General features: G+C 44.2%; 1 protein-coding gene across 6 annotated transcripts in view; it reads left to right on the forward strand.

Annotated features, from left to right (window-relative positions):
• STIM1 (stromal interaction molecule 1) overlaps nt 1-23,608 on the forward strand; it is a 188,922-nt gene that overhangs the window by 89,509 nt on the left and 75,805 nt on the right. For 5 of the 6 annotated variants that reach the window (XM_032359524.1, XM_032359526.1, XM_032359528.1 and 2 more), the window contains one exon: nt 12,266-12,396. In XM_032359524.1, coding sequence (XP_032215415.1) covers nt 12,266-12,396 — 131 coding nt within the window. Of the gene's footprint in view, nt 1-10,174; nt 10,364-12,265; nt 12,397-23,608 lie in introns of all 6 variants that reach the window. The other variant, XM_032359525.1, reaches the window with a different exon arrangement.

A 23,608-nucleotide genomic window follows, 5' to 3' on the forward strand; every position in this document is an offset into this window, starting at 1 on the left:
TCTGCCTGCCTCAAGTATTTGTCAGTGGGCTACAGGTTATAAGGACATTTTATTTTATTTTATTTACATTCCCTCTACCTTTGTCTCCCACATCACTGTGGAGGAGAGAGTGATGTTAGGGCTCCAGAAAATTGAGTCTATGGGTTTCTGAAAGTTAGGCTATTGATAAGAATGCCTTTTCCTTGTGAATCGCTAAGACATTTATAAACTGATGGAGACTCTTGTCCTGCAGGACTGTGATGTGTGTTAGTTACCCATTTGTTTTCTCTTCCCTTAGTTTTAGGGCAGCCGGAAGTGCCTGAGCAATGTCACACAGATCCCGCCTCGGGGGAGGGGGTTAGAGGGTGTCAGCTTGTGCTTTGTCCTCAGTTTGCCTTCTGCTTCTTCATCATATACCACGTCTTCTTTATCCACTCACCAGTTAATGGTCACTTGGGCTCCTTCCATAGTTTGGCTATTGTTGATAATGCTGCTGTAAACACCGGGTGCATGTCCCCTTTGGATCTGTATTTTTGTGTTCTTTTGGCAAATAGGAATTCTAGGTTATTCTCACCCCGGGTAGCACATTGGCATCACATGGTCTAAGAGAGAACATGAAACAACTGGGATGGTGCTTTCTGCTGGTGCTTCCTGGGAGAGTAGAAAGCCGTACAACTACTCTGGAAAGTAGCTTGGCACTTAAAACGTTAAATGTACCCCTGCCGTATAACCCAAAAGTTCTACTCCTATTGGAACTTGGGATGAAAAACTCATTTTCACTCAAGAAAAATGAAAACGGGCACCTGGGTGGCTCAGTGGGTTAAAGCCTCTGCCTTCAGCTCAGGTCATGATCCCAGGGTCCTGGGATTGAGCCCCACATGGGGCTCTCTGCTCAGTGAGGAGCCTGCTTCCCCCCCCCCCCCCGCCTGCCTCTCTGCCTACTTGTGATCTCTGTCTGTGAAATAAATAAATAAAATCTTTAAAAAAAGAGAAAAGAAAAATGAAAACAAATGTCCACACAAAGACTTGTACATGAATGCTCATAGCACTTTATTTGTGATAGCTAAAAACTGGTGGATGGGTAAACAAATTTTGGTCTCTTCATTCAGTGGAATACTACTCAGTGATAATGTGGAAAAAACTGATTCATGTGACAACACGACTGAATCTTCTGAATGCTGAGCAAAAGCCACCGGGCACAAAAGAGTGCATACTGGTGATTATATTTCTTTGAAGTTCTAGAGTAAGCAAAACTAATTTATAATGATAGAAATCAGATCAGTGGTTATGTAGGTGGGAGTAGAGGTTGGCAGTGAAATGCCAAGTGGGAACATTTTGGGACGATGGAAATGTTCTATATCTTGATGGGGTAGTGAGTATTTAAGTGTATGTGTTTGTCAAACACACTGAACTGTACACTTAAAATGGGGACATTTTATTGTGTGCAGCCCTGCCTTAAAAAATATCCATGCTCTATTTTTATAAATGTCAAGAAAAGGCAAAACTCATATATGGTGATAAAAGTCAGAAAAGCAGTTTCTCCTGTGGGGTGGGGTGAGATAGTGGTCGTGGTAGTATTAACTGGAAAGGGGCAAGAGGGAGGAGGTCTTCCTAGAGTGTTGGGAATGTTTTATTTCTTGATTTTGGTGGTAATTACTTAAATATATGCATATGTAAAAGTTAGTTGATCTATATGTTTATATACTTTACTGTATATATGTTATGTCTCAAAGAAAAAAAAGCAACAACTCCCCATAAAACCAAACCCATACCTAGGTCCCATCCACAGAGATACCGATTTAATTGGTCTGGGATGGGGCTTGAGCGTCAGCAACATCAGTGCTCCCTAAGTGAGTCTAATATGCAGCTGGAGTTGAGAACCAGTGTACTACATGTAGAAGGGAGGGGAGAGACTTGGAACATCAAAGGAGGATTGCACAAAGCTGCAGGAGTTGCTGGACGTGAGACCAGAAAGGTGACACGTGACAAATCATGCCGGGCCTTGCAGACCACTTTAAGAAATTTGAACTTCATCTTAAGAGTAATGAAAAGCTGGGATGCCTGGGTGGCTCAGTCAGTTAAGTGTCTGCCTTCAGCTCTGGTGATGATCCCAGGGTCCTGGGATTGAGTTCCACATTGGGCTCCTTGCTCAGTGGGGAGCCTACTTCTCCCTCTGCCTGCCCATCCCTCTGCTTGTGCTCTCTCTCTCTCTCTCTGACAAATAAATAATCTTAAAAAAAAAAAAAAGAGTAATGAAAAGCTTTTGAAGGGTTTTGAGTAGGGAGGTGACTTGGCTGGATAATCAATCAGCTGGTATGCACTAGCCCTGCCTGTGGGTAGTATTCCTGCTGATCCTCAGTAAGTATTCAGAATCTCTCCCCTATGAGGAGAGGATTTGGAATAGTTGAGTCTTGGAACTAGGATTGGTGCTTGTTTAGAAGTGGGGAGTGAGTGAAAGTGAGATGTGAAGGTTTTTGACACAAGCAACTGGAGAAGTAGGAAGTCTGGGGGGACCTAATGACTTTGGATTTAGACATGATGAGTTCACATTCCTGTCAGGCATCCTTGTGTGGAGATATTTAGTAAGTAGTTGGCTTCTGTGGGTTTCTGAGGGTCACAAGTGAAACTTGCAGCAGAAAGATCATTTTGCTTTTTTTGGAAAGTTGGCATCAATTAGTAATTTCTTTAAAAGGTAATCAGGGCTCTGAGGAGAGGTAAGATCCCTTTAGGAGAGAGAGTAGTATGAAGAAAAGAGAGAGCCGTGGATTGAACGCAGATCAGTTTCTTCAAAACTTCAACACTGAAAAGTCAGGTTTGGAGGAGAAAATTGCTTTTGCACATTCTGGAAAACAGTCCTTCATTTAGCAGATCTATATTGAATACCTACTGTGTGCCAGGCACTGTCTGAGTCTCTGGGGGGGGGATACTGCAGGGAACAAAAAAGTCCCTGTTCTGTGAGCATTGCTTCTGTTGGAGGGAGATGGACAATAAGCCAATCAACTAATAAGTGTATCATGTGTGAGGTGGTAGTAGGTGCTATGAAAAAATGAGAAAGACGTGAGCTTTGCCTTCAGATACCTTCAAATAACTGCAGTTGTAAGCTGACTGAAGTAAGGCCAGAAGAGGTACAAAGTCAGAAGTGCTGGTGGAATCAGAGGTTATAGCTCAGTTTGTTGCATATCGAAGCTCTTTACATTGCCAAGGCTGTGAATTTTTCCTTTCCCCTGAGGGCTTTCTATAATTATATTTCATACGAATTAAAATAATTGTTACCAAAGTAGTCAGATTGCAGTTTAGAGTCAAAATATAATTATCGTGCATTATAATAAACATATATAATATTTTTTAAGTATGCTAGTAAGAATTGTAAAAATATTTACTGACCACACACATATCGTAGGCTGTGCTTTTTTTTTTTTTTTTTTAAAGAGTGGTTACAGGTCTACAACAAAATTCAGAGGGAGGTACAGAGATTTCCCACATATTCTCTGCCTCCACATATGCATAGCCAACCCCATTACCAATGTTACTTACCAGAGTGGTACATTTTTTACAAAGGATGAGCCTACATGGATACATCATGATCACCCGAAGTTCATAGCTTCTCTCAGGGTTCACTCTTGGTGTTGTATGGATTATTTTTTTGATTTATTCTCCCTGGGGGGAGACACGGGAAGTCTTTTGTGTCAGTGCTGCTTGGGTGGCTGATACCAGTGCCAGCTTTGTCCATAAGGAAATCTCTTCTGAATTCCTGACCCCCCTGCTGAGAAGAGCTGGGCCTTTGCTTGGATATGAGACTGGATGTTCTAACAGGGGCAAGAGCATCCCTCAGGATGCTGGATTTCACCCAGTCCTTGGGAGTTGAGTCCTCTTTCCTCTGTGGCTGGACCTACTATGTGCGGTATTCCAAGAGGGCCCTTTCTTGCCAGTTCCAGGTCCCAAACCAGTTCCCCTTCTCATTCTTTACATTTCTGTGCAGAGGGTCCTTTCTCCTCCTACTCCCCTTCCCCTCTCCAGACCCCAGCCCTAGCTTCAGTTGAGCTTTTGGGCTGTTTTTTTTTTTTTTTTAAAGATTTTATTTATTTATTTGACAGATCACAAGTAGGGAGAGAGGCAGGCAGAGAGAGAGGTAGAAGCAGGCTCCCTACTAAGCAGAGAGCCCGACGTGGGGCTCGATTCCAAGACCCAGGGATCATAACCTGAGCCGAAGGCAGAGGCTTTAACCCACCGAGCCACCCAGGCGCCCCTTCTGTGCTGTTTTATCTCTGGAATGTCCTGGTCCTTCGTCGAATCTGAGTCTTCCTAGGGCTGGTGCTGTGTCTTAATCGTCTTTGGAGCCCTTTCTAAGGGTAAGGATGGATTCTGATCCCATGGAGAATTTCTGCAGAGCTTCCTGGTCCAGCTTTGGGGGGGTGGGAGGTGAAGTGGAGAAATTATTCGCAAGATTTCACAATTTCCAGAATCCATCCCTTCAGGTGCCAGCCAAGTGGTAAGGAGCAGTCTAGTGGCCTTCTCTGTTCCTGATCTATACCTTCTTCCTTACCTGCTGTTTTTCTCACTTCTTTCCCTTTGGGCTTATGTCTCACACCAGACAATCCATTGCCAGGCTCTGCTTCGCATGCCTGCAGATCTGTGGTTTCAGGGGGAGGAAATACTGTTCAGTGTTGAGAAACTGGCTGGAAGGGAGGAGGCATCAGGTGGATGGTGGATATTGGTGGGAGAAATTGGTCATTTGTTCTCAGCAATTCTCTTGTCTTTGGAGGAGATACGGTTTGCTATAAATCCATTTACACACACATTCATTCATTCAGCCAACATTTACTGATTTCCTACTTGATGGTGGATGTTAGTGAAGGTGCCATCCTAGGCCCTGGAAGATAGAGTGAGTCAAACCTAGTCCTTGCCCTTTTCTGGACGTGGTATGTGAACATCAGAGCATGAGAATTAATACAGCGGAGTTGTGTATAAAGTGCTTTGGAGCATAGAGTGGTGAATGATTAGCTCCACCTGGAGAAAGGAGAGGAGCTTGGGACACGGGGGAAAGACTGTGGTTTTGCCTGCCAGTGATTAACAAAGTGTGGTCTGCAGACCATTGAGGATCACCAAGACCTTTTCAGAGGTTCAAAAGGTCAAAGACATTTTAGTAATAATGCTAAGATGTTATTTGCTTTTTTTCCCACCATGTCTACATTTGTACTGGTGGCATGAAAGCAATTAAGTAAAACTGTTGGTTCCTTTTCAGGAGTCAAAGCAGTGGCACCAAACTGTGCCATTGGTCACTGTTTTCCTCACCTTCATATGCTCTGTTTAAAAAAAAAAAATTTTTTAAGATATAGACGTAAAAGTGTATGAATTTTATTAAAATATATCCCACGAGGGGCGCCTGGGTGGCTCAGTGAGTTAAAGCCTCTGCCTTTGGCTCAGGTCATGGTCCCAGAGTCCTGGGATCGAGTCCTGCATCAGGTTCTCTGCTCAGCGGGGAGCCTGCTTCCTCCTCTCTCTCTGCCTGCCTCTCTGCCTACTTGTGATCTCTCTCTGTCAAATAAATAAATAAAATCTTTAAATAAAATAAAATAAAATAAAATATATCCCACGAATACATGTCTCTTTAGTATTCTGTGTGATGAAACAGGAAATATGCATAAAGCACTTTTGCTGCAGGTAGAATTTGATGTTTATTTTAAGGAAGAGTGTTTGTATCATCAAGTTGGAAGCTGAACTACCTCCTTTCTTCAGGGAACACTTTTTTTTCTTTAAAGATTCTATTTATTTGAAAGAGAGAGACAGAGGTAGCAAGAGAGAACACAAGCAGGGATGAGAGAGAGAGGGAGAAGCAGGTTCTCCACTGAGCAGGGAGCCCCTTGTGGGACTTGATCGTAGTGTCCTGGGATTGACCTGAGCTGAAGGCAGATGCTTAAAGACTGAGCCACCCAGGTGCCCCAGGAAACACTATTTTTATTTGAAAGAATAACTGAGAGATAAACTACAGTTACTGAAACTAATTATTTGGCCGATATTTTCTTGAAAATGAATGAGATGAGTCTGCTACTTAGAGGAAAACCACTGGTAGTATTTGTTGCCAATGATAAAATTCTAGCTTTTATTTAAAACTTAGAATTGTGGAAAACTTGTATCTGCCACTGTGAGCTTGACGCTTCCCCAGATTTCAAGCTTTTCTGATGGGGGCACCTCAGTGGCTCAGTCGGTTAAGGGTCCAACTCTTGATCTCAGCTCAGGTCTTGATCTCAAGGTCATGAGTTCAAGCCCTGTGTTGGGCTCCATGCTTGGTATGGAGGCTACTTTAAAAAAAAGAAAGAAAGAAAGAAAGAAAGAAAGAAAGAAAGAAAGGTGGCAATTGGGTGGTTCGGTTGGTTGGGTGTCTGACTCTTGATTTCAGCTCAGATCATGATCTTAGGATTGTGAGATCAAACCCCACATCAGACTCCATGCTCCCTCTGCATTGCACCCTTCCCTCCACCCCCCTGTGACTGCTGGAGCTGTCTCTCAATCTTTCAAATAAATAAATAAATAATAAAACTTTTCTGATGAAATTAGTGGTGATATTAATAACTGATTGTTTTGCTATTATATGGATGAAATGGACCAATTTGGAAGCTAGGCCTAACTCATTGAATCACTAATTTTCATGTGACCAAGTGCATCGTGTTACAAAATCACACCTGATAAAAGATCATTGAAGATAGAGCAATAGATTTTAATGTAATAAGTACAAAAAGTTCATCCAGTTAGTTTCAAATTTCACATTGCAACTAATCTTTAATAAATCTACCACTTGTTGAGGTTTTTTTTTTTTTTTAAGATTTTATTTATTTATTTGACAGAGAGAGATCACAAGTAGACAGAGAGGCAGGCAGAGAGAGAGAGAGGGAAGCAGGCTCCCTGCTGAGCAGAGAGCCTGATGCGGGGCTCGATCCCAGGACCCTGAGATCATGACCTGAGCCGAAGGCAGCGGCTTAACCCACTGAGCCACCCAGGCGCCCACCACTTGTTGAGTTTTGATGTAATATTAGAGAAGAATGTTTACAGTTATCTGAGAAGTTATTAAAATAATCCTGTCTTTTCCAGCTACATATCTGTTTTGATCTTGGATCAAAACAACACATTGAATGTGGACATAGGTATAAAAGGTATAAAACTACAGCCATTTCCCATTAATCAAGATATTAAGGAGATTTGCAAAAATGTAAAATAATCCTACTCTTCTCAGAAAACATTTTTTTCCAGGAAACAATTATTTTTCATTAAAAATCATATTTCTATTAATGTATAGGAGATTTATTGGTCTAAAAGGAACTGATTACTACTAGAATTTGTATTTTAATTTCTAATATGGTAAATATCAGTTTGGGGATTTTCAATTTTCATGAGTATACGGGGGCCCTGAGACCCAACAATTTAAAAACCTGGTTCTGAACTAATCTTTTTTTTTTTTTTAAAGATTTTATTTATTTATTTGATAGAGATCACAAGGAGGCAGAGAGGCAGGCAGAGAGAGAGGGGGGAAGCAGGCTCCCTGCTGAGCAGAGAGCCTGATGTGGGGCTCGATCCCAGGACCCTGAGATCATGACCTGAGCCGAAGGCAGCGGCTTAACCCACTGAGCCACCCAGGCGCCCACCACTTGTTGAGTTTTGATGTAATATTAGAGAAGAATGTTTACAATTATCTGAGAAGTTATTAAAATAATCCTGTCTTTTCCAGCTACATATCTGTTTTGATCTTGGATCAAAACAACACATTGAATGTGGACATAGGTATAAAAGGTATAAAACTACAGCCATTTCCCATTAATCAAGATATTAAGGAGATTTGCAAAAATGTAAAATAATCCTACTCTTCTCAGAAAACATTTTTTCCAGGAAACAATTATTTTTCATTAAAAATCATATTTCTATTAATGTATAGGAGATTTATTGGTCTAAAAGGAACTGATTACTACTAGAATTTGTATTTTAATTTCTAATATGGTAAATATCAGTTTGGGGATTTTCAATTTTCATGAGTATACGGGGGCCCTGAGACCCAACAATTTAAAAACCTGGTTCTGAACTAATCTTTTTTTTTTTTTTAAAGATTTTATTTATTTATTTGATAGAGATCACAAGGAGGCAGAGAGGCAGGCAGAGAGAGAGGGGGGAAGCAGGCTCCCTGCTGAGCAGAGAGCCTGATGTGGGGCTCGATCCCAGGATCCTGAGATCATGACCTGAGCCGAAGGCAGAGGCTTAAACCACTGAGCCACCCAGGCGCCCCTGAACTAATCTTTTTACTTAGAATTCTCTTTTCTGCCTAGAGAAAGCCTACACATAATTGTTAGTTGGTATTTAAGTATTCATCAAAAGACATTGAATGAGCATCTATCAAGAACCTGGCTTTTGCTTGGGGCTGGGGACATGGTCCCAAGCCCTTCTGGAAATCACAGTCTCATAGGGAAGACAAACAGAGAACTGCAACACAGTATGATAAATGTTCTCAGTGATAGACCATAAGTGTTGTGGGAATATAGACTATTGTTATAATCACTTGTCAGCTCATCTAGAACATATGCTGATCTGTCTTATTGGACTGTATGTTTGTGTTTGATTCTTCATCATCTGACAGAGAGAGTGGCTGGTTAGCAGAGGATGGGAGCTGCTCACTTGTTTCTCTGGGAGGAAAGGAGGAGACTACAGATGTATGGATTGTCAGCTTTCTGCATGCCCTATGCAAGGTGTTTGAACAAATGTGGTCTGCTTACAGAGTTTGTCCTCATTTTACAGATGAGGCTTTGGAAGCTCAGAGAAGTTAAACAGCTTGTCCAACATCATATAGTTGTAACTGATGGAGCTGAGGTTTTGACATGCATGTTCTGACTACAAATTCAGGGCTCTTACTAATAATGCATTGCTAAATCGTTGGATCTTCCAAGGCTATTTCCACATGGCTGTGGGAAACCTTGCCAGATTGGAATGTGTAAGAGATGATAGAAAGGTCTCAGGAAGGAAAGAGAGACAGCCTAGGAAATGCTTGATAGCAGGAGTCATTTGTGAATTTTGGCTAACGTGGTTTTTCTGGACTGGATTCTCTGGCCTTATGGGACATCAAGATTTTGTATCCCTTTATCCTCAATCCCTTTAATCCTTCTCTATGTCTGATGATGCCAGCAGCAAAGGTCACCTGTGTGTCTGATCAGGTTACAAACCAGAGCCTAGTGTGGGAAGCCCAAACTTCTTGGACCTGCCATAGGCCTTTGGGAAAGGGGCTGGGTGACTTAGGCCAATGGTGCCTGGCCTGGAGATACCCCCATCCCTAGAGTTCAGTAAACTAGTTCAGCATTAAGAAAATGCTATTAGAAGTTATGCTTTAGGGCACCTGGCTGGCTCAGTTGGAAGAGCATGAGACTCCTGATCTGGGGATTGTGAGTTGGAGCCCCACACTGGGCATAGAGATTTCTTAAATAAAACTTAAAAGGAAGTTGTGCTTTACTTATGAGAAACCTGTGTGTGGAAATAGGCTAGTGAAAAGACTGGATTTCTTTGCTTTGGTTCAAAAATCTGTCACCTTAATATGGTTCAGGTGTGCTACCTATGGTTTTCTAGAACAGGGCTTAGCAAACTATGGCCCAGTGGTCAAATTCAGCCCACTACCTGTTTTTGTGAATAAAGTTTTATTGGAACACAGCTAAGCTCGTGCACTTATGTTTTGTCTATGGCACCCTTTGTGCTCTATGATAGAGTTAGGTAGTTGTAACAGAGGCTATCTGGTTCCTAGATCCTAAATTGTTTATTGTCTGGCCTTTTACAGAAAATGTTTGCTGACCTCTAGGGTAATCCTGATTCTTTCTTTTTATCCTGGTGCTTAGCACATCGTGTAATTATCACCCCTCTCCTCTAGTTTTATAACTAAGCTCCTTGAGAGCAGGAATGAGATCTCATCTCTTTATGCCCCGTGCTGATTATAGAGCCTGGCACATAAAGAACACCCAGTAAATATTTTTTAAATGGGTACATCATGTGCTGATCAAAAATCTCTGAGAGGCAATTAAAAATTTTTTCCTTGTTCTGATAGGCAATTATGTGTGCCTTTGATTAACACAAAAATAGGAGTAAGGGAAGGAAAGCATTATGTTGGTAATATTAATCCCAGTGCTGTGTGCTTCTGTCTATGAACCAGTCATTACTGCAGTTCTTTTTTGGATAGGTAGTTCGTGGATAGGAGTCCATGAACGAAAACGATCATGCCAAGAACTCTTGTTGGTGAGGAAGTTGAGAAACAATGCCTTAATGCTTGGCTGCATTCTCCTCTTTCTCTCAGTACCCACCCCACCCTCCACTCCAACTTGTAGGACAAATGTAGAAGAATATAAGATTATATGGAGATATTTCTTTGGTATGTATACTGTTTATCTTACTTTTTGGCTTCTGTAAAGCCATTTCCTCAGTGGGCTTCTTACCATCTGTGACTTCCAGAAGATGAAACCACCTTAAAGCTGTTTGGTTGCCTTGGCATAAAAGCAGTCAGGTGAAGTGTGGGCCTGGGAGTCAGTAGGCCTGGGCTCTCGCTGTGGCTATTCAGCTGTCGTTGACTTTGGGCACAACAGTTACCATCTGTGAGCTCCAGTATCCAACCTGTTTCTACTGAGTCACATATGGGACATTTTCCACATTTAACATTTATAGCACTCCCTCATTTTGAAAAGGATTTGAGCAACTAGCCAGTGAGAGAGAGGTGACTTGTCCTGTCCTGTTGATGCCTTTGACAGCAGACGGGAAAATGATTAAATGGTGTGGAATGTTTCAGGTCTTTGATTAGTGCTTTCTAGAAGGCTTCACAGCAGCAGCCTCTTTCCCGGTCCTTGCTTTCTCTTCTGTGACATCTTCTTCCTTGGGAGTCATCTGAGGATTCTTGCCAGAGAGAAGTTATCAAGATCAGGGTCACAGAGAAAGAGGAATTTTAGAATCTAAGCATTGGAAGACATTCTAGAAACTTTACTTACAATGTCTTTTTCAGATACCCGAGCTTGAGGCCTGGAGAAGGGAAGTGACCTCCCTAGGGTGACACGGTAGAGCTAAGGCGAGATGCTAGGCTCTTTCTGCTGTGTGCATAGTGTTTCCCAGGGTTCTTCTTCTTCTTCCTTTTTTTTTTTTTTTAAAGATTTTATTTTTTGACAGACAGAGATCACAAGTAGGCAGAGAGGCAGGCAGAGAGAGAGGGAGAAGCAGACTCCCCTCCAAGCAGGGAGCCCGATGAGGGGCTTGATGCCAGGACCCTGGGATCACGACCTAAGCTGAAGGCAGAGGCTTAACCCACTGAGCCACCCAGGGGCCCTCACAGGGTTCTAAGAGAGGGAGGGTTAGGTGGCCTCAGCTCTTGTGCTGGCTTTAGTGCCACATGACTGTGTATTGGTGGTGGAGGAAGCTGCCCTGTGGGCCTGTGGGCTTCCCACATTGTTGCAGCTGATGTGCTCAGGACCATGGGTGCCTGATAGCTCTCGCTGACTGTATGGCTCAGCATGTGAGGGCTCTCTGCAGGGAGCCCAGGGCTGGCACTTTGCTACTCCTAGCAGTGATAAGGTGAACGAGAAGGAAAACTTATTTTTTTGCCACTGTAGTAAATGGGATGTGTTCCTGTTTCTAGAAAGACTGTATTAATGAACATTTATTTATCGACTGACTCAAAGTGATATTTCATCTGAATATGTATTTCTTCCCTTACTAGTAAGGCGAAACTTTTTCCCCCTATGTCCATTGGTTGCTTGTATTTTCTCTCATTTATATATATATTTTCTTGTGAGTTACCTATTCATGTTCTTTGTTCTAGATCCCAGTGTATTCCTTTTTTTTAAAACTCAACATTTAAAAAAAATATTTTATTTATTTATTTGATAGACAGAGATCACAAGTAGGCAGAAAGGCAGGGAGAGAGAGAAGGGGAAGCAGGCTCCCCGCTGAGCAGAGAGCCCGATGTGGGGCTCGATCCCAGGACCCTGAGACCATGACTTGAGCCGAAGGCAGAGGCCCAACCCACTGAGCCACCCAGGCGCCCGATTCCCGTGTAGTCTTACTCTTGACTTGCCTGCCAGGCATTGATTAGGATAATAAGGCATTGTCCCTAAATGGGGAAGCTCAGCACATCATTGGGGAGAGAGTTGAAGACTGCATGAAACCCTTTTCTCGCTGTAGAAATAGCCAGTGAAGTGACTGCCTGAGGATTTAGCTGCTGGAAGCTATGGACCCAGGGACAGGCGGGGCACGGCCCACAGTAATGTTGTCTCTTGCTTTTCCTGTACAGAGTTTTGCCGGATTGACAAGCCCCTGTGCCACAGTGAGGATGAGAAGCTCAGCTTTGACGCAGTGCGCAGCATCCACAAGCTGATGGACGATGATGCCAATGGTGATGTGGACGTGGAAGAAAGCGATGAGGTGAGCTCTCTCACCGTGCCGTGGCTCTCTTCTCCTCCTGTGTGGACAGTCCCCGAAAGCTGTCCAGACACTCTTCCCTGTGGAGAGATGTTCTTGATGTTGGCTTGTTCTCTAGGAGCTCCTCCTTGTCAAGGGAGGTGATTCTGTAGGACCCAGCCTGTCCGCGTGCAGGCCTGATGTCTGTGTCTCTGCCTGGACTGGCTCCCATCGCCTACCAGCCAGAAGCACAACACTGACTGCGCTGTGCTGTTTGAGAGGGAGAGGGAGCCCCGAGGTTGGTCTCTGCAGTTCCCCTGCCTCCTTACTGTAATCCTGCTGCAGGCGGAGGGCATCCATCTGTCCTTGCTGTGTGCTCAGTCCTGTGTTGGCAAGCAGGAGAGAAGTCAAGGCGGTCATTATCTTGCCCTCTGGGAGTTTATACTCTGTTTGGGAGGAAGAAACACATGTTTCTAGAAACATCATTCTGAATTGCATGCCGCAGTTGCTGGGAGCCTGTTGAGTAGTCCAGATAGTAGGCATGAGAGAAATCTCTAGAAGGAAAAAACTCTGTTATTTTCTCACCTTTTGGCATCACTGCAGTTCCAATTCCACAGAGCCCAGAGTATGAAGTCATCGTGTGTGAAAAGATGTAAAGGTTTCAGTTGATTTCCAGCTCAACACGAGCCAGCAGTTTGGTGAAGCGGCCAAGTTGTGCCAAATCTTTAATAATGATATGGTGTGTGTCACAAGGGAGAGGTAAGCCCAGTCTCTTCACCCTGCTCGTCAGCCCACCTTAAGTTTTGAGCTCAATTTTGGATCTCACGTTGTTAGAAGCATCTGGAACGGTGAGAGCCTGTAAAGGAGAGACGTGAACAATGAAGGGCAAGGAAACTATGAAATGGAGACGTCCAGTAGAATTCAGTATTTATAGGTATCATGTATGTGCCAGGCACGATTGTAGACATGGGGCTGTGGCAGTGAAGAGGACACACGCATCTGTCCTCATATCATTTACAGTCTAGTGGAGAAACATGAGCCTGGAAAAGAAAAGATTCAGGTAATAAAATTTCTATCTTCAAATACACTAGGAGTGGAGGAATCAGATTTAAATATCGATGGTACAGGCAATGAAAACCACAACACTAGCTAGCGTTTATTGAATTCTTATTCCGTGCCAGGCACAGTGTTAAGCTCTTTGCATAATTAACTCTTTTACCTTTCTTAACAGCCTTTTGAAGTTGGTTTTATGGTCAAGGATTGGAGCCTTGGGAAGGCTTGTTCCAAGGACACACTCGGTACGAGTACAGATCTGATTTCAAAGCTCATGCTGTGAAGTACTGGTGTACTATTTCTCTTATTCTAAGGACAGAACCAGGACCAGTGTGAGAAAAATAAAATATGGGCATATTCTTTTAGAATAAAGAATTGTCTACCAGCACCATCTTGTAGAAAAGGCTTCCTTGGTAGGTATGCAGTGAGCTCCCAGTCACTTAGGGTGAGCCTGTAGAAAACAGCATCCTACTGACTGGTTAGCCGAGGGGATCCTTGTATTAGGTTGAATTAGATGAGGTCCAAGGAATTTATAGGAGGACAAAAATAGACCTCCTGGAGCAAAAGTAGATATTCAGGTGGCGTGGAAGGAATGGGGCAGCCTGAGTAGTAAGTAGGGAGCCAGCGTGAGCACAGATGTGGAGGTAGTAAGAGCATGGTGGGTGGGTTTGGTCAGACAGAGCAACCGTGGGGGAAGGCAGCAGGACAAAAACCTGGAAAGGAAAGTTGGGGCTCAGGCAGCCTGGCTGAGAGAGGTCTCCTTGTTGAACCTGCCAACTGTAGGTCCTTGAGCAAGGACGCCTGATAAAAGTAGCAGAACTTTTAGTTACATCTAGAAGTGGCTCTGGCCCTCAAAGAACCCAAATTTTATTTGCTTGTGCTGAGAATAAAACCATGTTCCTAGAAGCAGATGAGGCCTAGAGGCTTCCTGATCTCTCTCTGGGGGCCTAGCCACAGGACTAGGGGATGGATGGCACATCAGTTAAGAAGGTGATATGATCCAAGATCCACAAATTCCTGGATATCTTTGTTATCTGCTCCTCCTTTTTTTCACTTTCTGCTGATTGCTTTGTCAATGAGGGGAGGAAGAAAATGTTCTTTTTAGAGGAATGTTACCACAACAAAAAGCTCATCAGCACAAACTGTTCTAAAATAACACAAAAGCTGTCACCCTGCTCTTCTCTGTGCCAGTGGTGAGCTGTTCTTTTTCAGTATAACTTCTGGCTTTGCCTTGGCTTCAGCTGGTGGTGAGCGGGGCCTCCCATTCTGGGTTTTCATGACTTGTCACAAGCAACTGTCTTTGAAAGAGAAATAATGGTAGCAAAGTATGTGTGCTTAAGTCCGTGTAAACATACGAGACAACCTTAGAGGTCAGGTTCTAGCTAACTAGAGCGTTGGGTGGACAGCTCAGAGCTTAGAATATTGGCTGATGGGCCCTGAGGCGTGAGTGATGAAACCCTGCTTGTGCTGACCATGAAGGACATGAGCTTTTCATGACCACTTAAAAAGCCCTGCTGATTCTCCAAAGATCTTAACGCAAGTCTGAAGGGATGCCCTATAAGGCCTCATTTATTCAGCCTCATATCTAAGTTTTTCAGATGACTGAACTATAACCTCAGTTCTAGCTCTCTTAATATTTTAGCCATTTTTGAAATAAGTCTCTCTTTTCAAAGATTATTGTGAACAGAGTGGTGCCTTTATTTGAGTCATTCAAAACATGTCCTCAGGGCCTCTTACACGATTACCCCAGTTCCTGGATTCCCATATCCATTGTTGTGATTTCTTCCTATAATTTCCATCTTGTCTTTGATTCATCCCCATTTCTAATTGCTGTTTTTATTCTGCTGTGAGCTATGAAATTTGACTTATGGCAAGCTGAGACTCAGCAGGCATTTTGTAGAAAATATATAATCAGTTGTGTGGGGGGCAGCCAGTTTGGCTGCTCAAGGACTCTCTTTGCTTGCTTCTGAGTTGGCAGAGGCTATGGATTGTGGGCCCTTCAGATGAGCAAGATGGCAATCTTGGCGATGGTGCCCCTCATTCAAGGCTGGGAGAAAGTTCAACCAGCCCACCAGTGTGGAAATTCACGGCCTATGTTCTACTGAGACCTTGGGTGGGAACACTGCCCATTGGGAAAGGATTTGCTGCAGGGGGATGGTCCTATCGGGTTGTCTGGCAGTCTGAGGTATACAGAGAGAGGCAGTCAACAGCCACCATCCCTTTGACCTGTCCTGACATTTTGAGAGCAGTGTTATTGTCTTCCTGGAGGCTACATGGGTAATCAAGGCATTTATCCAGCTGTTAAACGGATTTTTATTGAATACCTTTTGTGTGCCCGGCACCATTATAGGAATAGGGATTCTATAGCAAACAAAACAGATAAGATTTCAGCTTTCACAGAGCTTGCCTTCTAGTGGTCTGTATGTCACAGGCAATTAAATAATGAGTAAAATTCTGAAATTAGGAAGAACTGTCATTGTAGTAGTTTAGTGACTTCTCCTTTAGTTTTCTTATGTAAAATGGTGGTTAATGACTCCTATCCTTGCAGGGTTACTGTCAGAATTCAGTGAGAAAAGGTAAAAGTTTCTGGCACAGTGGTGTGTGGGTGGCTCAGTGCAACAGCTATCTGACTCCTGATTTTGGTCTGGGTCATGATCTCAGGCTCCTGGGATCGAGTCCCGTGATGGGATCGCGCTCAGCGGAGAGTCTGCTTGAGATTCTCTTCCTCTTACTCTGTCCCTCTCCCAGATTGCATGGTCTCTCTCTCTTTCTCTCTCTAAAATTAAATAAATCATAAAAAAAGGTTTCTGGCACAAATAACTCCCAAACTGAACAACAGAAAACAAGCAACTCCAGAATGGGAAAAGATTTAAAAAGACACTTCATCAAAGAAGTTATATGGATGACAAAGAAATGTGTGAAAAGATTTCACATCACTCAATATCACCAGCCATTAGGGAAGTACAGATTAAAACCTCAGTGAGATACCACTACACCTCTGGCAGAATGGCTAAAATTAAAAAATGGACACCACCAAGTGTCAGGCGAGGAGGAAGAGCCACCGGAACTTTTGCTTATAGAGCTTCTGAGAAAGTTAAACATGATTTATTACCTGTCCCAGCAATTCTGCTTCTAGGTATCTACCCCTATAGATAAATGAAAATTTGTATTCATACTAAAACTTGTATATAGTGTTGATAGTAGCTTTATTTGGAGTGGCCAAAAGCCGGACACAGATCGATGTCCTTCCATGTGTGAGTGTGTAAACAAACTGTGGGAAATGGCTCAGCAATAAAAAAGGAATGAATATTGATGTACACCACATAGATGAATCTCAAAGGCCTTGTACTCAGTAAAAAACACCGGACTAAAAAAGTGACATGCTCTGTGATTCCATCTCGATGACGTTCTGAGAAAGACAGAAGTGTAGGGATGGGAGCTAGGTCAGTGGTTACTATGTGTTAGAAGTGTGGGGAAGGTTTGATTACCAAGGGACAGAATGAAAGAATTTGGGGGAGTAATAGAATTTTCCTGGGTCTGGGTTGTAAGACCCAGAGAGTCTAAGTATGTGTCAAAACTCATAGAACTATATCCCCCCAAAGTTAATTTCATCATATGTTAATTAAGAAAAAAGTTGTCAGCTTAGGAGCAGACACACGACTGAAGGTCAGTGAATGCTGGTGGTTTTCCCCTTTACGTTTCTTCTATATTTCTAGGAAAGCCCCCTACATCTGACAATTTGTATTTCAATGTTTGCTTCAGTGATGTGTCTCTCTCATCAAGTTGTGAGACTTTTCAGGGCAGGAACCACCCTTATTTCATTTGTTTGACTCTATTTCCCTGATGCCCAGCCTAGTCCTGTACAGAATGGGTGTTTAATTTAATCACCGTGTGGAATGACTGACTAATACTGCTGTAGCAGCCTGGTGTCTGCTGAGAAGGGAGGCTTGAACAAGGGTGTGATCACACATTTTGGGGTGGGGATGGGGATGGGTAGGTAGCAGTCGGAGCCCAGGAAGCTGCAGAACCAACTTCTGTTTTCGTTAGTGTCTGTGGTGTGTGGTGTGGGAGCATAGCACGGGGTTGAGAAGTGGTGCAATGGAGTCACACAGCCCTAGGTCTAAGCCTGGCTCTGCCTTTAGCAGCCATGGAGACTTGGAGAAGTTCTTGAATCTCATTCAGCCTCGGTTTCCTTGTTAGAAGTGCAGCAATAATAGTAGGTGTCTCCTGGAATTGTTGCGAAGCTCATGAGAGAAAATGGGTGAAGAGCACTCAGGACAAGGCCTGGTGTGTGGAAGAGGCTCAGTGATGGTTACCTTTTGCTATTCACACTTGCTGTGTGACATATAGGCGGGTAGCTGCACCTCTCCAAGCCTCAATTTATTCAGCTCTTTGAGGAGGGTAGTTCTTTGGAGGGTTGTAAGAATTGAATGTATGCAAATGGCTGGTGCATGGATAGGTGCTAAATCCATGTTTTCCTCCCTCAGTGTGATGGTGCAGATAGTGAGGGCTGGGCTCTATAGCAAGTTTCCAAATCAGCTCTCTCATCATCCCACGACCTGTAGCACTCAGCTCTGGGAGCCACCCCCCAACAGCATGGTGACTTGACCAGGGCCTGGGTGCAGGTGCTGCAGGAGGCAGTCCTCTATTCCCTGAGTGGCCCACATGGTGGGGGTGAGGCATGACAGCCTCTGGCCCCTGCCTGTGTGCTTCTGAAAAGGTCCAGTGAGAACTTCTCCTTTTCTCCCACCCATCTGGAAGGCAACAAAGCCATACTATAATACTATCATCAGATCTGTTTTGACATTAGTGGGGTAGAAGTTGACTTGCTTTCTCCCTTTTGTATTGTCCCCCCATGGGGCCCGCTGGGTCCTGGGGGACTGTGTGGACTGTGGCCAGATGAAATCTGGCACCAGGTGGAATCAGTGCTGGGGGAAGTAAACCTTGAGAGGAGAGGCTCCACCTGCAAAATCTAGAGGCCTGAAGGAGTTGGACTTGATAGGAGGTGGTACATAGGGAGGGAGAGAAGCCCCACGGGCTTCCTGCACGTAGCTGGTGCTCTGGCCAGCCTGGGCTAATTTGGGTGTGGGTGAGTATGCCCAGAAGTACTAGCATGATTACTAAGAATTGCTTTCCCTCCTTAGGCTTTGGGCCTTATTTCTGTATGTCCGGATGGCTGTGGGCACCTCTCCGTGCTCCCTTGCCTCTAGTTTCCCCTGTAGCTCCCATGTTGTACATGCTGCCAGTGATCTTCCCAAGTCACATTTTGGTTTCCTGTGTCCTATGTGATTTTCTTTTCCAATTCCACGTGACTTCCTTTGCCAAGCACTCCATCCCTTCAGATCTGGCCTTAGTCTTTCTTAAGACTCTCTGGACGGACCTCCTACCACTGTGGTTTTCCCTGGCCCTCATTGCCTCAGGCTCATTCCACGCTTATTGCAGTGCCCTATCTTTGCTCAGCTAGTTCTGCCTGGCTGAGATTAACTTCTTCTACCCTCCCCTTCAGCCCTCGGTCCTGTCCACATCAGTCTTAGATATCTTCTGGAATGCTCTGGACTCACTTGTCCTGAACTTTCCCTGACTTTTCCCACCCCCACCGATCTCTCTGTCATCCCAGGACTAACTCCCATAGCACACAGTCGAAAGCAACTCAATTTAGCACGTAATTAAAATGTCTTGTTTTGTGCCCTGAAGGTTTTGAGTATATTCTCTTGCCTGTAAGTTTGTCTTTTTTTGCACTATTACTGGGATTACTAAAGCACAACTCTGATCATTACTTCTGCCTTATAAAGGGAGTGCAGTGGAAAAGGAACATCCCTACCGTGTGCCAAGCCTTGTTCTATCTGTTGCATATACACTTTCCTTTAATGCTCAACCACTGTATGAGCTAGGTGTTACTGTGTTTTAGAGATGATGAAACTTAAGAGTGGCCTACCTTTACTTACTAAATTAATCTAAACTCTAACCTGCCCTTCAGTGCTCCCACAATCTGCCTTTGGCTTTCCTGACTAGTTCACATTACACAGTTTTCATTTACTTCATGCTACAATCATCTCAAATGTGTTCTTTCTATCTAATCGCTGTGCCTTTGCTTTAGATAAATTTTCATCTCAGTGTCTCTCTGGCTCCCATTTGCCTGTAAAAATTCCACTTGTCCACAAAGGCCTAGATCAGGGTGTCTTAACATCAGCATTAGTGACGTTTTGGGTTAGACGGATCTTTGTTGTGGGGAGCTCTCTTTGTTGGATGTTTAGCAGCTTCGCAACTTCTATACACTGGATATGGGTAGCAAACCTCCACCATCACTCCTTCTTCTCAAAGTTGTGACAACCAGAATGTCTCTATTGCCAATTGTCAGTTGCCCTGGGGAATAGAAGTACCCCTGATTGGGGTGCCTGGGTGGCTCAGTTGGTTAAGCGTCTGCTTTCAGCTCAGGTCATGATCTCAGGGTCCTGGGATCGAGCCCCGCATCGGGGTCCTGGGATCTAGTCCCACATTTGGCTCCCTGCTCAGTGAAGAGTCTGCTTCTCCCTGTCCCCTCTGCCTGTGCCCCCCACCCCCCGCTTGTGCTCTCTCTCTCTCAAATAGTAAATAGAATCTTAAAAAAAAAAAAAGTAGTGCCCCTGGTTGAGACCTGCTGGCCTAGATTAAATGTTTTCTCCTAGAAATCTTGTTGTTTCCCTATAGTGGGAAATAATGTTTTGTTTTCCATGCTCCAGAGTACTTGGCATGAATCTCTCATTTGGCATATTGCTCTGCTCTGTATTGTAATTAGTGCTCTATCCTGTTAGACTGTGAGTGCCTCTAGGGCCAGAAATCAGGTCTTTAAACATCACTGTTTCTCCCATAGTATCTGGTGCAGGGCCTTACACATAAAGGTGATGAGTTAAGTTTTTTTGAAATTTGATTTGAAAGCAATGATCTTATCACTTAGTGCTCCTTCAGTTGTTTCCTTAGGGCAGAGCAAGAGTGCAAGGTTGGTTGGTCAGCGGTATGGGGACGGTGTGCATTGGATTTGTGAGTTTCCTGCCGGATAGTGGCTGAGTCAGTGGTGGGCTGTGTCTAGGAATGTGAGGGTCTAGGATCCAGATACGACATTCTTTGTTTATGTATGATGTGTATGTCTGACCTCTGTGACTCCTTCTGTATGATATGTATGTCTGACCTCTGTGACTCCTTCCCTAACCCTCTACCCTATGCTGTGAGTCACATACAGAATCTGGATGGAGGTAAAATCACTATAGTTAAAAATACTAGGAAATGGGCGCCTGGGTGGCTCAGTGGGTTAAGCCGCTGCCTTCAGCTCAGGTCATGATCTCAGGGTCCTGGGATCGAGTCCCACATCGGTGTCTCTGCTCAGCAGGGAGCCTGCTTCCTCCTCTCTCTCTGCCTGCCTCTCTGCCTACTTGTGATCTCTCTCTGTCAAATAAATAAATAAAATCTTTAAAAAAAAAAATACTAGGAAAGATGTAGAGAAAAACATGTAGAAGCAGGGCAGAGATGAAAAAAAGAGGAAAAAAGGAATTCTGAAAGACTGTGTGACTGAGCAAAAGTATGCACAGTCTTTGGAGCAAAAAGATGAGGGGGTTAGGTTTACCTTCACCAACAGTTAGTTGCATGACCTTGGAAAGTTTCTTAAATCTGCAAGCTTTCATTTCCTCCTGGTCAAATGGGGGCATTGGTCTCTGCCTTGAAGGATTCTAGCAAAGACGAAACGAAATTCTGAGTAGAAAGTGCCTGGCTGGGACGCCTGGGTGGCTCAGTTGGTTAAGCGTCTGCCTTTGGCTCACATGATCTCAGGGCCCTGAGATCAAGCCCCACACTGTACTGGGCACCCTGCTCAGTGGGTAGTCTTCTTCCCTCCCCCTCTGCCTGTGGCTCTGCCTGCTGGGCTCTCTCACTCTCTCTCTCAAATAAATAAATATTAAAAAAAGAAAGAAAGAAAGAAAGTGCCCAGCCTGTGGTTTTGTTCACGTTGGTACTATTATGTCCTCCCCCCCGCCACTGCTCCCACTTGCAAGACCCATGCTGGGGGCTTTCCCTGCCCTCTCACACGGAACCTTTACAAGAAACCCGTGGGGGTAGGTATTACTTTTCCCATAAAACCAATAAGGAAACTGAGACTGAATTAGCTCATAGTTACCTCTTAGATCTTTTGCAACTCAGATCTACATGAGACTGATGAAAATGTTCTAAACTTGTGGTGATGTTTGCTCACCTCTGAAAAAGCTAAAAACTCTTGAGTTGTACACTAAATTGGTATGTAAATTATATTGAAATAAAGATGTTAAAAAAGTGAAAGTGTCCCTACAACACTGGTTGGTGTAGCGGTCACCTCCGCCTTGACTTGCTGTAGTCTAATCCCTAGGAACCCACAGGGTTCTACAGGAAACACTTTGAAGCCCATGTTGAGTTCTGTCTCCATTTGCCCCACTCCTGACTTTGACAGATATGCAGAGAGCTTCCAAGTCAGAAGTGCCGTGGTATCTGGAAGCAAAGACCCCTAGTTAGCTAACTGAGGGCTAGGTTGCCCGTTGTTGGGGTGAGTGTGGATGTTTTTTGAGGACACCTGACTGAAGAGCCCTGGGGCATTCTCTTTGGGAGAATCCATCCTCTTTTTCTCTCTCTCCCTGCCTCCTCCCTTCCTTTTTCCTTTTTATAGTTGTCACTTATGGGAAAGCTAAGACGGTAAGAAAGTTGTGGGAGAACCCAGGTGGTAATTCCCTCTCACCCACATACCAGGAACCTGAATCAAATTCTTGGCACTTACTATATGGAACTCCAGGAGGGGCGATGTCAGAGGCAGCTGGCTATGTTGTCCTGGTTTTATTTTTCCTGGATTCACCTTGTGCTCAGGGCCTCCCTCTGATTCCCACTGCTATTGCCGTGCCCGCCCCTGGGAATTGGAGCTTTCCCCTTGGTCCCTGGACCCAATCCTGAACATAGATTTCCTTCCTTCCTCTTTTAACGGCTTTGACTGCCTGGCACTTTTGCCTTTTTTTCCCTCCAGTTTGCTATATGCAAAATAGGGCAGAAAAGAAACAATTGCAAACAGCTTTTCAGATAACCTCAGCATGGGTTTCTGTGTACATTTCTGTTGCTGCAGTAATTCTTCTCTGACCTGAAGGATTGCTAGTTTGGAGGCATCTCTCTGGTTTTTTGCCTTCTAGCTTCCTGCCAGTCTCCTGGTGCAATCACCATCTTATCTCCTGCCTTGTAGAACATTCTGACCCCCTGCCCTAATCTCGGGAAAGCACAGATTGAGGTCTGCTCAGGCCTTTTGGACAGAACAGAGATGAGTGATACCATGAATGATAATCGTTCTTCAGGTGAAATCTGGTCCTTAGGCTAAGGGAATGACCCATCCCCATTTTTTCTTGTAAACATTTAACTGTAGGGTGGCGGTAGCATTCACCTCCCAGCTCTCACTGAGTTCAAGCCTTGCTCATGCATTCAGCCCAAACTCTTCTGAATATCTCGAATAAAGTATTTGGACATTGCCTTTTTAAAAGTCTAAGCATAAGCTTTGGAGGCTGACCTGAATTCAGATCCAAACTTTGCGGTGCAGAGCTGTAAGGCCAAGTAATTTGGAGCCTCACTTTCCTCATCTACAAAGTAGAGATGAAAATAAGGTACTCTTTGCCATTGATAAGCCCTCAGGGTAGCAAGAGAGGAAGACCTGGGACCTGGCTATGACAATGGCACATTTGCAGGCCGTGATGGTGGCGTGCGCAGGACTGTAGGAGTTGCGAGAGAAATAAGGGCAAAGTAATCTAACATGTGCTGGGGTAGCAGAAGACGCCTTGTCAGCCAGCGCTCAGGGCAAGGGACCAGTTGCCAGACAAGCTGAGCTACACATCAGAGGGAGTAGGCCTAGTTTGCAATCTGTCCCAGTGCCTTGGCCAGATACAGCATGAAGCAGCAGTTCCCCCAGATGGGACCGCTCATGTTTCCAGGAAAACCCAGACGGTGGTTTGCTTTGACAGACAGGGAAATTCTTTCTCACTACGCAGACTGTTGTTTTCCTCACCACCCCCCACCCCTCGCTGGTGAGTCTGCTTTGTCTGTTCTGGACTGCTGTCCTGTCAATGACATGGACTAGGTAGATTTGTAAGACTTCTCTGTGTGTTTGTATGTGTAGCTGTGTTTATGCGCCTCGTGTTTGTTTTTTTGCATGTGTGTA

Source organism: Mustela erminea, chromosome 9 (genome assembly GCF_009829155.1).
Source record: "Mustela erminea isolate mMusErm1 chromosome 9, mMusErm1.Pri, whole genome shotgun sequence".
NCBI lineage: Eukaryota > Metazoa > Chordata > Mammalia > Carnivora > Mustelidae > Mustela > Mustela erminea.